At 47.9% G+C, this 16,654-nt stretch overlaps 1 protein-coding gene across 1 annotated transcript; it reads right to left on the reverse strand.

The window, feature by feature from the left end:
- Window positions 1-480: 480 nt before the first annotated feature.
- LOC130386179 (vascular endothelial zinc finger 1-like) lies at window positions 481-16,014 on the reverse strand. The gene is made up of 5 exons (XM_056594963.1): window positions 15,895-16,014; window positions 8,997-9,772; window positions 5,652-5,721; window positions 4,092-4,254; window positions 481-3,569 (listed from the first exon to the last, which is right to left on the reverse strand). The coding sequence occupies exons 1-5, from the start codon at window positions 15,925-15,927 to the stop codon at window positions 3,268-3,270; spliced, it is 1,344 nt and encodes a 447-aa protein (XP_056450938.1). The 5' UTR covers window positions 15,928-16,014; the 3' UTR covers window positions 481-3,267.
- Between the last annotated feature and the right edge of the window lie 640 nt (window positions 16,015-16,654).

Consider the following 16,654-nt stretch of genomic DNA (forward strand, 5'->3'; position numbering starts at 1 on the left):
TCAGTTGGTTATGATGAGTGTCAGTATCCTGTTCCCTTCTGTAGGCGGGGCCAAGAGGGTCTAGCTGCAGACCTCTCTCTCTCTCTCTCTCAGGCTGAGAGAGGATCCTGAACTGATCCTGGACCAGTTTACAGGCCCCCCATAGAAGAATAACATGACGGGAACAATAATTAACGTCGACTTTTGAGGGAGAATTTAAGAAAACCTATATACATGTCGCGGAAACAGTGATCCCCTTATAGGAAGTCCCGCCCACCCTCTCGCTAATATCGCCCATTCAGAGCATCCCGTTCCAGGCGTCCCGTCTTTAGATGAGGACGCCTGGAAACAACCGGGTTAAGGCTGCTGAATGTTTTATATTGTTCTTCCTTTGTATTTAACCTCACTTCCATGTCCCCATGTAGCAGGCCTAGGACTATTTTACATGTATCCTTTTTGTTAAGTAAAAGATTAAGATCGAGAGTTATGAAATACTTATTCTGTGTTACTATGGCTGTAATACAAACTCCTGAAGACTGCAATATGCTGACATTTGCAAAGATTGACAGTCAAGATCAGATGTTGGATGGTATGAGGCGCTGACTATCAGATAATAAATTAAGCTTCTGTCTGTTATTCGTCTGTTCTTGTCTCCTGGCAGCAATGTCCTCACACTCTGCCAAAACATCCCAACTTCTTTCCACATGCTGGCTACTCTTTTCTGAGCAGCACAAATATCTGAATCTACTCCAGGTTCATCGAACGGCCGGTTCCATGGTAGACAGCGACATCTAGTGGATGATTATATTAAACACCAATTTCACTGACACCATAGCAGATAAGATTAAGATGATTCCTTTGCTAGTATAGTATGTAGTAAAATACAATGAATGGATCAATTATGTTTGTCAAATGGGATTCCTGGCTTTGTTTAAATGGTTCTTTGTTGGAAATTAACTTGGGAAAAAGATTGCTACTTCGGTGCATGTTCAGATCACTATTTTAACAAGCAGATAATAGTTTCATTGCAAAAGTTAAGATTGACTCCATCCACATTTTAAAACAAACGTTTCTTTTATTTAGACAACCCAAATAAAAGGCACAAAACATTGCGCATGTTTATGTAATAATTTGACAAACTTACATTTAAAAAAAAAATGTAGGAATGTTTGACCTTTCTGCTAATCAGAAAACCTAGCCTTTCGTATATACAAAAATTACCATTGTTAATGTTCTAATACAAAAGATTTATAAAAAAGGTTATTTCTTCTTTCACATCTATGGTAACTATCATATCCTTGGAACTAAAATAGTTTTGTACAAAGATATACATTCAACTGCCTTCACAAGCGTCCGAGAGTTTTCCGATTTATCGTCATTAAAAATAAACAAATGTTCAAATTTCACAAGTTTTTTTTTTTAAAGTTCATCACATATCAAATTTGGCAAAAACAGATTATCATAGTGTTTCTACATAAATGCTTAAAAAAAAACGTTACACTTAAGTATTTTTCGAAACAGAAGTTGGGCAAAACGACAAACATGCATATTGCATTATTTCAGTACACAATGATTCGCCCCCGGAGAGCCGAAAACACCGCCAGGATTCACGTAAGAAACTAAAACAGCGATTTGAACCGTTTTGGGGGAGGGGCATGCATGAATTCATGTTCCTAAAATCTATTGAGTAAAAAAAAATAAAAACACGTTTCAGCATTTCATAAATAACGTTGACGTCACGACATGCTCTCGGGTCAGCCGAATAAAGCCTCAAACACCCCCACCCACGACACCCCCTACCCCCACCCAGGATAGAGGCTGCGTGACAGAAACCCTGGTTAGTGTGGGGGAGGAGCCAGGGCAAAACGGGACGTGTAAATAAAATGCCGGCTGACGCACTTCGAGTGAACAACATGTCTTTTTGAGATGGACGGCTTGGTTTTGAAAATTAACCAAAAGTTAAATAAAAAAAACAAAAAAACGAATTCCTATATTCCATGAATGAACTGTACCAAATGTGTCTAAGATAATACCAAAATGTTATATATGAGAATTATAAAATACAGGATACAAATTAAATATTCCAGGGAGGAAAAGAAAATACATGGTGGTTAATAAAAAAATTAACGCACTGGGCTGAATTTCCTGAGTAGAGGGTCCATACAGAAAAAAAGGTTTTCACATATGAAAAAGATCAAATAAAAAAACCAAATAAAACGTAATAACAAATAAACCAAAAATAAATGATAACCAAATTAATCTACTCCTCTACGCCTTCCGCAAAAACACATGGATATTGAATGTCATCTTCCTCCAAAGAATTCAGCAGTCCCCATAACTCTGGCGACCGCAACAGTCCTAATAACAAAAGCTAGGTCTACTCTACGGCCTAGTGCATGTAATGCCATGCCGCGCCACTAGAGGGCCCTGTAGAGAGCGCTGGCTAATCAGCCTACCAGGTGAGACTCACTACGTCTCGAATTTGATCTTCAATAATACTGCTCCTCAGCTACAATGAGATATGTTTTCAGTGCAAGACTCGTTTCATTCTCGCGTTCGGGTCAATATGATGAACCCAACTGATCACACTAATAATAATAATAATAAAAAACTACACTTTTTTCCCCCATCCTAACTACACGTATTTAAGCCAAGGGGACAGTGATAAGATATTCATTTAAATGCACAAAAGAAAAAATGCACAAAAATAAGAAATGCTGATGAGTTAAGCCCGGAGTAGCCCTAGCAGCCCCTCTATCAGGGACTAGAGTTACTGAGAAAATATATGGTTCCACGCACAGTGGACTTCTGTCCCTTTAACTAGAGTTGTCTCCTACAATATTAAATAGTGATTAGCCGGCTACCGCTTAACCAAAAAGCAAAACATCCAAAAAACACTTCAGGGATTCGCCCGACAACTCCATGACTAAAAAAACCTCAGCAACGATCGCTTATTGCTCAAGTCCGTTAAAACATGACCTTCACCCCTCCAACAGAGTAACTCTTTAGTTTAGTCCTGGCCTAAACCTCTCCCCCAGCCCCCCAGGGAAACCTCTGGCTCTGACCTGACTGCTGCGTGGAATCCAGACCGATCCTAACCTCAGGGGTCTCCCCCCCCCCCCCTGCTTGGCTGTGGTAATGGGGGACAAGGGGGACTCAGATGGGCGGGGGGGGGGGGGGTTCACATGGTGACAAATACTCGAGAAAAAGAAAAAGAGAAACTCAAAAACAAGTTCCCCCACCTCCCCCCTTTGAAGCTCCACTTTCACTTTCACTTTCACTTTCACTTTACCAGGGCGGGGAGGAGGGCAGCACCTGGGACAGGAAGGGCATGCTCTCCATGGAGCGCATGGCGATGTTGAGCGGCCCGCCGATGTTCATGGACATGGGCGTGGTGAGCGCCACCGGGTGGGCGATGCTCATGGAGCCCGAGGAGGAGATGTTGACGGGCCCGGTCACCATGGAGACGGGGTGGTGCAGGCTCACCGTGTTGGTGCTAATGTTCATCTGCGCCGCGATGGTGACCGGGTGGTTGCCGCCACGCTGGTTCATCGCCGTGGTGATGGGCGTGGAGACGGACACGGGCGTGGCTGGGGGCAGAAGGGCATCACGGGGGGGTGGGTCATTATGGGATGGAGGGAATCTAGAATCCAACCCCATGCATCTAGAATCTATCCCCATGCATATTGCTTTGTTGGCAATAAAATATACAAATATATAATAAAATACAAATATAGGTAAAATATGTATACACACAGAATACCTTAATAATAACTTGTCATTAGACAAATAAGTATAACAAATATATTTTTAAAGAACGAGCAAAACAGACTAAGACTCAAATAATAACCTAAACTTTATGACAACCTTTGAGTCAAGGTGAATGTTCGGGCCAGAAGATGGAATCCTACACATCCGATAACTGTTCCAACATTTAAGAAGTCTTTACAATAACAGCCTCCACTAAATACCACACATTAACATTCGACCGCTCACATTTACAGATGCTTTTAGTAGCGGCAGAAGAAGTTCAAACACTGCCCAGACGGCGCCCCTGCCCGCCCCCCACCAGGACGTGGCGAGTGCGGACCCACCCGTGCCCCCCCCCGTACCTTTGTTGCAGGAGGAGAAGTTGGTCTGGCCGTGGGTCTTGAGGTGGGAGGTGATGTAGGCGGCGCTCAGCATCTTCCCACAGATGCTGCAGGTCACCTTCCCCTCGTGTCGGATCATGTGAGAGCGCAGTCTGTCTTTGGTAGCGAAGGCCGAGGTACAGGCCTACAGGGACGGAGAGGGGAGCACGGTTTAGAGGAAGAGCATGGTTTAGAGGGACACCACGATTCATAAGGACAAGATGGTTTAGATGGACTTGGCATCATGGTTTAGAGGGACACCACGGTTCATAAGGAAAAGATGGTTTAGATGGACTTGGCATCATGGTTTAGAGGGACACCACGGTTCATAAGGACAAGATGGTTTAGATGGACTTGGCATCATGGTTTAGAGGGACACCACGGTTCATAAGGACAAGATGGTTTAGATGGACTTGGCATCATGGTTTAGAGGGACACCACGGTTCATAAGGACAAGATGGTTTAGATGGACTTGGCATCATGGTTTAGAGGGACACCATGGTCTAGATGCAGCGCATGCTTTAGAGGCGGGAAATCCCGGTTTAGAGGGACGTCCTGGTTTAGGGGGACACCTTGATTTAGAGACAACGTAGGGAAAACCTGGTTTAGAGGGACATCATGGTTTAGAAAGACATGACATTGTGGTTTAGAGGGACATGACATTGTGGTTTAGCGGGACATGACATTGTGGTTTAGAGGGACATTACATTGTGGTTTAAAGGGACATGACATTGTGGTTTAAAGGGACAGTACATTGTGGTTTAAAGGGACATGACAGTGTGGTTCAGAAGGGAGTCATGTAGAGGTAGATGTGGAGGTGTACCCTGGTGGGAGCTGGGAGGGATCAGATTCTTTAAGCCACCAATAAACTTCACGACAAATATGAATAGGTGTTGAACATTACATCTGTTGATTGCTGCTGAATTGCTTCTCGGAGACCAGAATTTGAATTGACTTCCCCTAGTTCAGAGGACAATACGAGTGGTTTGGTGTGGATGATGGGGTACCCGAGCTGAACTGTTGGGGTTACAGAACGAGACAGAGGGTTTAAACACTGGTTCTGAGGGACAGGCATGCAGAGTGAAGCCATCCACCAGGGCCTGAAGCATTTCATATCCTAGTCTTTAGCTGCACACACGTTCCAGATGCCAAACCTTGTTGCATCAGATTTAGAGCTTCACTTCCTTCCATAGGTAAATTAGGACGAGGACTTGACTTCATGGGGTCTGGTGTATTGTGATCTGGTTTCCTAAAGATGTACATGCAGGACAATTAAGCATCATCCAATTCTCATTTTGATATAGCTGATATTATGGAATCTCGATTGTAAGTCAATGTTATTATTGGTAATTCATTTTGGAGGTTAGAAGAGGTGTGTCTGTGTGTGTACGACCTGCAAGGCCCTTCTGGATGCAATGTCAGCTAAACTAATAAATAGTAAGATGGTGTCAAGGCAAGGCAAGCGGTTCGATGCCGCCCCGTGTCCACAGCCCACCAGGGGGCGACGACTGCCTGAACAGTGAAGTACGACAGGTGGCTCACCGTGACTTGGCATTTGAAGGGTCTTTCTGAAGAGTGGACGTGCTTGACGTGGCAGCTGAGGTGGTCGGGCCTGAGGGGAGAAGACACATCACAACACTGAGTGCCTGCAGCGCAGCAGAAGGTGAACTAGACCTGCTGCTCTCCTCTCCATGCGTTGAGCAAGCAGACATATTCAGAGCTATTCCGCCCACACACACATTCGCATTCTGAAACTTGGCTCCTCGGTCCAGGATAAGGCTTGAACGTGTGGGTGTTGATGCATACAGGATATTAGGAAGGAAGAGATTTAAACATTTACAAAACTGCAATCAGATAAAGCCGCAGCACACATTGAACTATTTGAACTCAAGACCGAAGCACAGGCCTGAAGACTGACAACACAACATCAGGTATTCCCCCTCACTGATCGAAAGGAGTCTTGGACTAATCCAATACCTCACTGATCTAAGGGGTCTTTGACTAATCAAAGACCTCACTGATCGAAAGAGTCTTTGTCTAGTCAAAGACCTCACTTATCGAATGGGTCTTGGACTAGTCAGACCCCTTAAATCAGTGAGGTCCTTGATTAGTCCAAGATCTCACTGACTGAAGGGGTCTTGGACTAGCCAAAGATTAGCATAAGAGACGACCGTTTGGGAGACCGGCTTCAATGGAAAGAAGATGAAAAGTAATGAGAAGGCCGAAGAGGATCCCTGGACGCGGAGACGTCTCATTCTTCTTGGTCAACTGTGCGTGAAGAGGACTTGACCTAGTTCCCCTCAGAGGAGCCACAACACCGACACATTGGGAAACTATGCAGCAATAACAGATCTGGGGGAGAACTGATGCTTTCCAAAGCCGGCCAAATCCCGACTAGGGGCTCATATTAAAGAACAGGTAAAGGATCATTATTAATGATCTTGGCTCCATGATTGTTTTAATTTCCGCAGATAAATATACAAATAAAAGTTACACAATTTTGTATTTGTGTACATTAAACTGAAGGAAAGGACACATTTGGTACAACATAGATGATCCGTCTTTAGCCATTCAAAAATATTATTATTATTATTAATAATATTATATATTTTTTTTTTTTATATTTGCGGGATGCTATGCAGGAAGGTACGGGAGAGAGAGGGGAAGACATGCAGCAAAGGACCATGGCAGGAATCGAACCCGGTCTCGTGGTCAGGACCAGGGTATCTGCAGGTTTCAGCAAGTCAAATTTAAGACCTTTTTAAGACCTTTTTAATACAACCTTGAATGAAATGTAAGACCTAAAACACGCAATGGTAGGGGTTGGCAACAGACGCGAGCCAACTTCGGAAATGGACGTCTTCCAGCCAACTGTCCTTGAATTTGCACCTTCCCATTGTCGCAGACTAGCTAGCAAGCACGCAGATAATCCTTTATATATGCAGCTAGCAAGAAAGAAGCCTCTCGACATGTCCTTCCTGAAAAGTCCCACGAGAAAAATAAAAAAATATATAGTCTAATATATAGTATGAATGTAAGACTTTTTAACACCCTGGTCAGGACTGAGCCTCAATGGTACACGCTCTACCCGGTGAACCACTGGGGCGGCCTGATAAATGTTTACTTAGATAGTGAGAGCGGCATATCGCAGCAGGTACGAGTATGCACGCCTTACATCACAATAATGCTAGTGTTCTACACAAGCAGCAGCTTGATATATCCATGTTACATCATGCACCAGGAGCCCCCTGCAGTATACCCTGAGCTGTATGCCTCCAGCCCTGGGTTATAGTGGGCGGCATGTGGCTCAGGAGGTAGAGCGGGTTGGCAGTTAACCGGAAGGTAGCTAGTGGTGTCCCTGAGCAAGGCACTTCACCCTAGCTGCTCCTGACGAGCTGGCTGTCGCCTTGTATGACACACCGCCGTCGGTGTGTCAATGTGTGCATGAACGGCTGAATATTAGGTCATATTGTAAAGTGCTTCGAGTGGCCTGGGGTTAGAAAAGCGCTGTATAAATGCAGTCCGTTTACCATTTAGTGTGGGCTATAAGATTCTCCATAAGAGAATAGTGATTATACAGTGGGAATGCTCTTCCTCATCGGTGAGCATGAGGAACTTTACAGTCCACAGCCTTCCTCCGCGTGCGACCTTTCACGGGGACGCCGTCACGGTGCACACAGATCTGCTTGGCCAGCGGCCCGCTCGCCTTTCCCCGGGATCGGACGAACGCTCGCCCCCACGCACGCAGAACCACCGCCCTGACGGAGCTCTGGAGGGACGCCAGCGCCGGCAGAACCAGAAACCACCTTCCTGAGCGACCGCAGGGCTATCAAAGAGCCGCTTATGTCCAGTAAACGCAGGGCAGCGCGATCGCATTCAGGGGCTCAAAGCACGGAGGCCGTGACTCAGAGACGAGTCAACCACCTTCCCGGCAGCCAAGTGAATGCCTGACCCACGTCAGAGAGAGACGCAAAAAAGAAACCGGGACGGTGACACTCCCAGCTCGTCTCTCCACGTTACCGGGCAGAGAAGGAGGGATTAAAATCACGGGGGGGTGATTTACGAGGCAAAAAACCCCTGCGCTGATCAACCAGCCACCCGATCAGACGCAGAATGAAGAAATGTTTCCCGAAACTATTAGCGGGGATGAATCAGGACGAGGGCGGCAGCGCAGGTATTACGGGTAATAGCTGTGCAGATGAGCCACAACACCGACAGCTGCCAGAGAAGCGGGCTTGATTACCGCTGAGGTCACAGCGCCGGGGATGCGTTACTGAAAGCATTTATAGCACGCAGCGCACGCAGCGCAGGCTCACCCGGCCCCGTGTGTGTTTTGGTGGGTTCATGTGGCACTTTGACGTGGCTCTGGCACAGGGGGCGACCGGCCCGGGTCGGGTTCTACACTCGGTCTCAGAGAAGCGTGCGCTATGAGCTCTTTTACGGGATCAACTTCCACCACCAAGCGGGACACATTTGTGTGATTTCATTACGATGAAGTCCTTTTATATTCAGAACCTTTTGTTTTTAATCGGGTGAAGTTTGGTTTAGTATCAACTAAGCACCATTTATTAATTTAAGACTTGATCATTCCTTCATTTACGTAGGGGAACACCTTTATTAACAACCATGCATACATGTTATTACATGTAATAACATGCTTGTAGGGTTGCTTATCATGGTGTCATTACATGTTAAAACATGTATGCAGGGTTATTTACATGTTACTACACTGAACAGTCCAATGATGCACCAACTACTCCGTTCTCCTTCACCTAAAAACAAAAAGGAGCCAAACAAAGCAGACAAGAGACAAGAGGAAGAGCCATGAGGAAGAGGAACAGACAAGAGGAAGAGACGAGAGGGGGGGTCGCGAGCACCGGGCCTCACCTGGAGAATCCCTTCCCGCAGACGGAGCAGACGTAGGGTTTGTGCACGCCGCCGTCGTGGGAGCGGGCGTGGTACGTCATGCGGTCCTTCCGCTTGAAGCGCTGGTGGCAGATGGGGCACTCGAAGGGCTTCTCGTCCGAGTGGGACAGCTTGTGGCGGTTCAGGTGGTACACGTCGCGGAACGCCTTGCCGCACATCTCGCAGCCGTGGTTCTTCTTCACGGGCTTGGAGGGCTTCTTGGCCTGGTGGCCCTGCTGCTGCGGCAGGTTGCCCATGGACGAGGGCGTCATGACGCTGGAGCCCCCCGAGCTGACGGAGGTGGTGGCCGTGGTCAGCAGGCCGGCCATGGTGGAGATGTACGAGGGGTTGCCGCCCGAGTGCTCGCGGATCATGCCGCCCATGGAGGACACCATGGGCACCATGGTGGGCGCCGTCTGCGCCGTCTTCTTGGGCCGCGACACCATCTTGATGCCCGTGTGGCAGGACTCGTGGCGCCGCAGGTGGTAGCTGTCGCGGAAGGCCTTGTTGCAGTAGCCGCAGATGAAGGGCGTCTTGCTCTTGTGCTCCTTCTTCACCACCGGCATGGGCCCGTGGCGCCCGCCGCCGCCGCTGGCCACGTTGTCCTTGAGGAGCTCGGCGGCGCTGAGGGGGGGCTTCTGGTCCATCTGGAGCGGCAGGATGGGCTTCTGGTCGATGGCGTCCGCCCCGGCGTTGAGCAGCGGCAGCAGGCTGTTCTGGGCCACCTGGTGCTGGTGGTGGAGCGCTTCATTGGCCTGCTGCAGGAGAGAGGGAGACAGCAGGGTTAGAGGACGGGTTAGAGGACAGGGAGAGAGTAGGGTTAGAGGACGGGATGCAGGGACACAGAGAGGGAGAGGAAGGGTTAGAGGAGAGGCACAGGGACAGACAACACGTGGGAGGAAGGGTTAGAGGAGAGGCACAGGGAGAGGGGATAGAGGACAGGAGTGTGAACGCAGGGAGAGGGAGAGGGGTTAGAGGCCGAGGACACAGGGAGGGAGAGAGTTAGAGGCCGAGGACACAGGGAGGGAGAGAGTTAGAGGCCGAGGACACAGGGAGGGAGAGAGTTAGAGGCCGAGGACACAGGAAGGGAGAGGGGTTAGAGGCTGAGGACACAGGGAGGGAGAGAGTTAGAGGCCGAGGACACAGGGAGGGAGAGAGTTAGAGGCTGAGGACACAGGGAGGGAGAGAGTTGGAGGCCGAGGACACAGGGAGGGAGAGAGTTAGAGGCTGAGGACACAGGGAGGGAGAGTTAGAGGCCGAGGACACAGAGGGAGGGGAGTTAGAGGCCGGTCGTGGGAAAGCAGCGCTTTAAGGCCGCTAGATGTCAATACATTCATATCCGATTCATATCTTTAAAATACTGCTTTTCTTTAACAAGCTCCTTCTCTTCGTTTTCTATTCGCTCTACAAATTGTGACAGTTGGGCGCCACCTACATATACATTCAGGGCATTTAGCAGACGCTATTATCCAAGTACAATAAGTACAGGGCACCAGCGCAGTGAGTTCAGAGCACGTATAGGGCTGTGTACTTTACCATAACCTCACCGACGTCATTCGGGGCTAAATATAAAAAGCCCAACTCAAATCATCTCACTTAAGAGACGTCACTTTACACCTTCAGTGCATTCCTGGGTGCATTCAGCAAGTGAGACCCTCTAGATAATAAAACCAGCCTGACTGGTGGTCCAGCAAGAGTTTTATGGGTCTTCTCTACGCAACCCAGCCTGTTGAATCATCTGGGTCCATGGCCCGGTCCAGGCAGCTGACCGGACCCAGGGGTCTGTCACTAACCAGCCAGCCGCGCGCCAGGGATGCAAAAGAATCGGGATCTGCTGGATGGAAACTGAACCATGTGGTGACGGTGCTGATTCATCACGCGGTTGCGGAACGTGCGGCGAGCCAAATCAGACGCAGGCTTAAGTTGTGTTTCAAGCGGCCGCAGAGGCTTTGAAAGCGGACCGCGTGCCGGGATGAAACCCAACGCCGGGGCGCGGGTTCGAGGGCTGGGAGACGCCCACACCAGAAAAATGCATCCAGTATGACCCCATAGCAGATGGGATTTATCGATCAATCAAAAGTATTTTCTTTTTTATAAAAGTAGTATAATTTCTCTCATAAACAAAAAGGCATAATTTAAGAATCGTATTTATAATGATATAATCTATAATTATGTCATAGAGACCGTCAATAAGGCCTTCCTCAAGTGTTCTGCTGCTCTTACCCTACTCTGGTATTTACTGTATTCCATACAGATATATTTTTCTATCTTCTTCATCCCGTTCCTTCGGCCATCTTACATTCAAACCCTCCTTATTCAAGCGAGAGAGAAAGAGACGGAGCACGAGAGAGGGCTGAGGCAGCAGCTAAAGATGGCTCCTCCAGGTTTCCTCTGAGCCCAGCGACGGGAGAGGGCCCCCCATGGAGGGCCAGTTAATGGCGTCGGAACAGTGTGGCTCCTCGCAGCCATTGACATTAAAAAATAAGCCCTGCCACCGCCGCCGCCGCCGCCTCCACCCCCGCTGGGCTGCCTGCAACCCTGGCGGGTTCCGTGAGGAGCACGGAGGATATCGATCCTCTGTGCCCCGGCAGACGTCTCCCACGACGGACGGCCAGACGTCTGACGGCTCGTTAGTGTGATTAAGATAATGAGGGCGAGGAGAGGAAGAGAGTCTGGCTGAATCTCTGCTCTCGAAAAAAGGGGATTTGGTCTTCGATCGGGACGTTTGACGAAAAACCAAAGTAAATGTCGTAAACCGTGCCGTTTCCTCAGCGCACAAAAACACTAAACAACAAGACGTCAAGCGGGGTTGTAAAACAAGACACCGTTCAGAGCGTCCCTCGCTCGCCGAGCAGGGAGGCCGGAGCCAGGCTGACCTTTCCTTTTGAAGTTCACTCAAGCGTCATGGCAGGCCGGCGCAGAGGGGAGTTAAAGAGGAGGGCAAGGAGAGAGAGAGAGCGAGAGAGAAGGAAAAATGAATCGCACAGTGTCCTCCTTATGTCATCGGGCCCATTGTTGGGGACACAAATCCGAGCGGTGATGCACTCGGGGGTCCAGCGGGGGGCCTTTGTGCACACATCATCCGCTATTCATGGGACAGGACATTGTTTATCCACACACCAGCCAGCTTAACGGGCGCCCATTCTCCGCGCACCCCGATGGGACCTGGGAACGCGCCGCTGAGCGGGCCATTTGTCTGAGCACCTGCTCGCACTCGCTACCTTCCAGGATTAGCCATCATTGTGTCTCTGCGCTGGCGGCGGCGTCTGCTGCACGCCACAACAGGGTTCAAAAGTGGCGCTGGACGGACACAGCGGTGGTGGAGGAGTAGAAGGCTTCTCTCTGCAGCAGGGGGCCGTCTCCGAGAGGCCAAAGAGGAGGGCAGGGAGTAGGCAGAGAGTAGGGCTACAGGGAGCAGTGAGTAGGGCTACACAGGGAGCAGCGAGTAGAGAGTAGGACTACAGGGAGTGTAAATTAGGCCTACAGGAGTGCCATGTAAGACTACAGGGAGCAGAGAGTAGGGCTACACAGGGGAGCAGAGACCAGGCCTACCGGAGAGCCCAGTAGGCCAACCGAAGGCTGCGGAGCCCTCATGCAGCTCTGACCATTTTGACACAAATGAGGCCAGACAACTGGGGTAGCTCCCTCATAAATACCATCAAAATGGAGGGGAGGTCTCCCTGGGTCCGCAGGCCCAGTTAAATCTGTGACCCAAGTCACATGCACCCCCCCCCGCAGATCTCCCTGTGAAGACATCCTGTCCATTCCTGGTTCCCCCCAGTTAAATAACACATCTCAGGTTTCAGTGTCTGACGCTCTGCATAAAAATATCAGGTAAGAAAATATAAATTATTCGCGAAGAACACAGCGAGAGTCCAGCGGCTAGAGTTACGTTTAAGGGGTAGCCACGTTAAAGAACATCCTAGCAGTTAAAAGACCATCTTAGCTCGCCGGCTCACAATCTACGCCCAGCCGTTTTACCACCAGCACTGTTAAGTTACTGCGGGAAAGTATGGATTGCACCGGTGAACTCGCAGAGGAAGGCCAGCGAGATGCAAGGAGCCTGTGTGGGCATGAACGTGGGAGTACAACTACACATACAGCCCTGCCATAGACTACCGCAAAGATAAACACAGTAATTGTACGTAACGTAGTGGAGCAGAACACTTTCCCCTGTTGCTCCTAATGCTGCCGTGACAAGACAGGGCTATACCGAGTACTGAGAGAGGGTTATTCTGGTCAATCCTTTACTATTCTGCTTAGGAGTCAATGAGCGAGGCCTGCAGGAGAAGCATGACTTGCACAACCCTCCCCTGTGTTGTCCTCAGGGGCGAGGCATGAGGAGATGCCGTCCCAAATTCTATTAATATTATCTTTACGGCGAGCAAATAAATAAAAGCTATAAATACACATCCGTAATTGCTGAAAGAGTCATTCTGGTCGCATTATAACATTGGTGGCATTCTTGTGTATCAACAACGTGGCTGAACAAGTCCGCAGCCGGACAGACGACATCTCTATCAGAAATCTACACCTTCCATCACAGCAGGGCCAGAGAGTTTAGCCCCCTGTGATAATCCATAACGAGCACCGTAATTCATATCTAATGCGGCCTTCATTAAGACATCATTCACACATTAATATTATCTTTACGGCGAGCAATGCGTTTCTCCAACAAGCTTGAGAAACGCATCCAGATTTAGCTTACATCAACTATTATAACTATTGCTGAACTAAGATTCTGGGTCTTCTTCACTGTACATACAAGCGCTGAAAACACCACTTTGTGGTGGTAGGAGACAGCCAGAAAACCTCATTGGAAAATCTAAGCACAACCAACTCCAAAAAGCATGTCACAACATTTAAACGACTCGGCCCTGGGCCGCAGGTCAGAATAGCCTCGTCAGTCAGAGGTCCACACCAAACACAACATCGCCATGGCTTCTAGCTCACGTTAAAACACTGATGAACAGTCCTCTACCAATACCGATCAACCATACTGTAGCCACTCTAGTTCAACACATACAACAGCCCGTTTACCCTTTACTGTATAAAATCCAAAGATTTGGAGAACAATGTTGAAGCTATTACAGGATCCTGGATCCCGGAGGGACACTGTTTCCCGATATCATGTTCCATTGATCCACGCTCCCAGCTGCCCCCCATTGGTCTGTGGCCGAGAGGAACATCTGGAGGTGATGCTAGTGGAGCAGACTGGGCCGGTTGCTCAATCCAACACCTGTCCCAGGGGACTGGAGAACCAGCCTCCGCCAGCTAGCAGCATGTAGCTTTGGCTACGAGTTCAATTACTTTCTTTAAACCGTTGAACTTAAAATAAACATTGATTATGAGTGTGTATTGAGTGACCACCTATAGCAGGTTGTGATTCAAACAGTTGATTTAATCTATGCAGAAAAATACTTGAATGAATAATTAGTTTCCACTGTTAGGAAACTAATGACATTATATAATTACTTTCAAAGGGTTAACAGATTACTCAACTTATTGCTACTTTGATTTGATCGTAGAGAAGATAATAGTTTAGGATTTGGATGAAGTCAAACAGAACCATAGCAAGTATATATAAAAGTTAGGAACTATTCACACAAACTGGTACGGCTCAACAGTTAGATGAATGGAAAACAAAGATCAGCCCAGTATGTGACAAGACCAGCACAAGTCAGGTCTAATATTTCTCTAAACTACTTAAAAGTTAAGTGCCTTTGTCGCATGCATTCATTGTATATTGAAGAAATAATTATGAATGCCCAACAATGTGTGAATCACAAAGATCCCGATGAAGATGCTGCAGATACAGTCATCATGGTGAAGTGTTAGAGCTGGATTTAATTTCTCATAAACAATAAAACACCTGATAGAATAAACCTAAGAACCAGGCGGTTGAAGTTCATTAATAAAATGATAAGAGGCATAAAAAATACAGAGCCAAAAGATAGGCAACATATTAAGTTGACTTCATGTTTTGGGGCTAGTTTCTCTTTTATTTTTAATAACTATCGGCCTGCCAAGGATCAACATACGGTTTCTGAAAGACCCTCCACACCCAGCCCCTGAATCTATATCCATGTGTTTTAATGTAAAAGTAGCTGGCCTCGATTCCACAACTCAGGGGGGCTAGCCAGACACTAGCCGGGTTAGCAGTACATGATGGACCAAAGTTGTCCAGATCCCAACAGATCGCACTAAAAAAGACCCGTGACTGATGCTCTGAAGTCCCGCCACCCTGTCGGGAAGGACGCCGAGCGCAGACCTCCACGTTTCCACCCTTAAAACCACTTGACGGGTAGCCTGTGGAGTGTTGGCGCTAAGGTTAGCATGTTAGCTCGTTAGCCTTGAGCCAACATGCTAACGCTAGCCCTCACTGTGTGTGATGAAGGCTCCAGTCAAAGAAGGAGAAAAAACACAGCCCGTCTCCACACTTCTTCACACACACCGATGGGCTAGCTTTAGCATGTTAGCTCGCTAGCCGCGAGCTAACATGCTAACGCTAGCCCCTCAGTGTGTGTGATGAAGGCTCCAGTCAAAAGAGGACATAAAACACAGTCCCTGTCTCCACACTTTACGGGGTTTTCCCGACGCCTTCCCCCCCCCCCGACTGGAGCACCGCCGCCCGACCCCAGGCTGCTGCAGCGGGCGGCGGGTGAGTCGCAGGCGGCGGGGGAGAGCTCTCCATCCAGCGCGGAGGGAGAAAGAGAAGTGATTTTTCCCTCACAGCTGGACGCCTGCTCCGTATTTACACCATTGTGTGTTTTGCTTAGTTGGGCTGATTCGCTTTTTAAAGCGGGCTGACGGTTAGTAAAGTGTGCCGCCGAGGCGTTTTGACGGTGTGTGTTCGCTAGTAAACTCAGGATGGACTTACTTGGAAGAGAAAGGTACTCCAGCTCGGCTCCATTTCCACACTTTAAGAAGAAAATGTGCAGGAAAGCTGGAAGAAGAGGAAGCCGACAACAAAGCGACCAAATATGGAATCGGTTACCACTTCCGGTAACCTCCGGGATGAAACCACTTTTAGGGGTGTACGCAACGCATCGTGTACGACAAAGCCTGTTTAACCTCATGTAAAATTTAAATAATCACATTTGTTTAATACATATACTAATACCTACGGGTTTATTTCATATTTAAGGGATTTTTGTTCTCAGTTATGTGATTACTAATTATAGAGTGTTTGTCGCCTCCCTGCAGATGGTATTTCTCCAACTCTGCAAGGGTCATTCATTATAGTGAATCGCATGTGGCTTCATCTGGTGAGGTAGAAAGCAGCGCCTCTCGCAGATTTACATATTATTATAGTAATAGTATTATTTTCTAAAGGGGGAAAACGGACCGTTCAAGAAGAACAATTGTTCCTCTGAGACCTCTGTTTCTCATTGTGCAATGTAAATACCACAATGCGTGCGGGACAATGGCTAGCCATGTTTTAATAAAAGATAACTTACATGTATGTAACTGAACACGAAATATCAAAAATGTGCATCGCAAAGATACGTAACAAAATACGTAACAAAATATATATAATTTTGTCTCGTAATCGTCTCTACTGAATATAGTAATAGTATAGCAGGTGTTTGTGAATGAGTTGCGTCATCCCATTAATGCTCGGCTGAATAAAATATGCC

The sequence above is a fragment of the Gadus chalcogrammus genome, chromosome 7 (genome assembly GCF_026213295.1).
Source record: "Gadus chalcogrammus isolate NIFS_2021 chromosome 7, NIFS_Gcha_1.0, whole genome shotgun sequence".
Classification (NCBI taxonomy): Eukaryota; Metazoa; Chordata; class Actinopteri; order Gadiformes; family Gadidae; genus Gadus; species Gadus chalcogrammus.

What these genes read in the sequence shown, in the direction of transcription:
- LOC130386179 (XM_056594963.1), bottom strand. Translation starts at nt 15,927, where the DNA reads ATGGAGCCGAGCTGGAGTACCTTTCTCTTCCAA. An exon ending in TGCGGGAAGGGATTCTCCAG is followed by an intron (nt 5,722 to 8,996) that starts GTGAGGCCCGGT and finishes TTCTCCCCTCAG; the next exon opens with GCCCGACCACCTCAGCTGCC. An exon ending in CTTCTCCTCCTGCAACAAAG is followed by an intron (nt 3,570 to 4,091) that starts GTACGGGGGGGG and finishes TTCTGCCCCCAG; the next exon opens with CCACGCCCGTGTCCGTCTCC.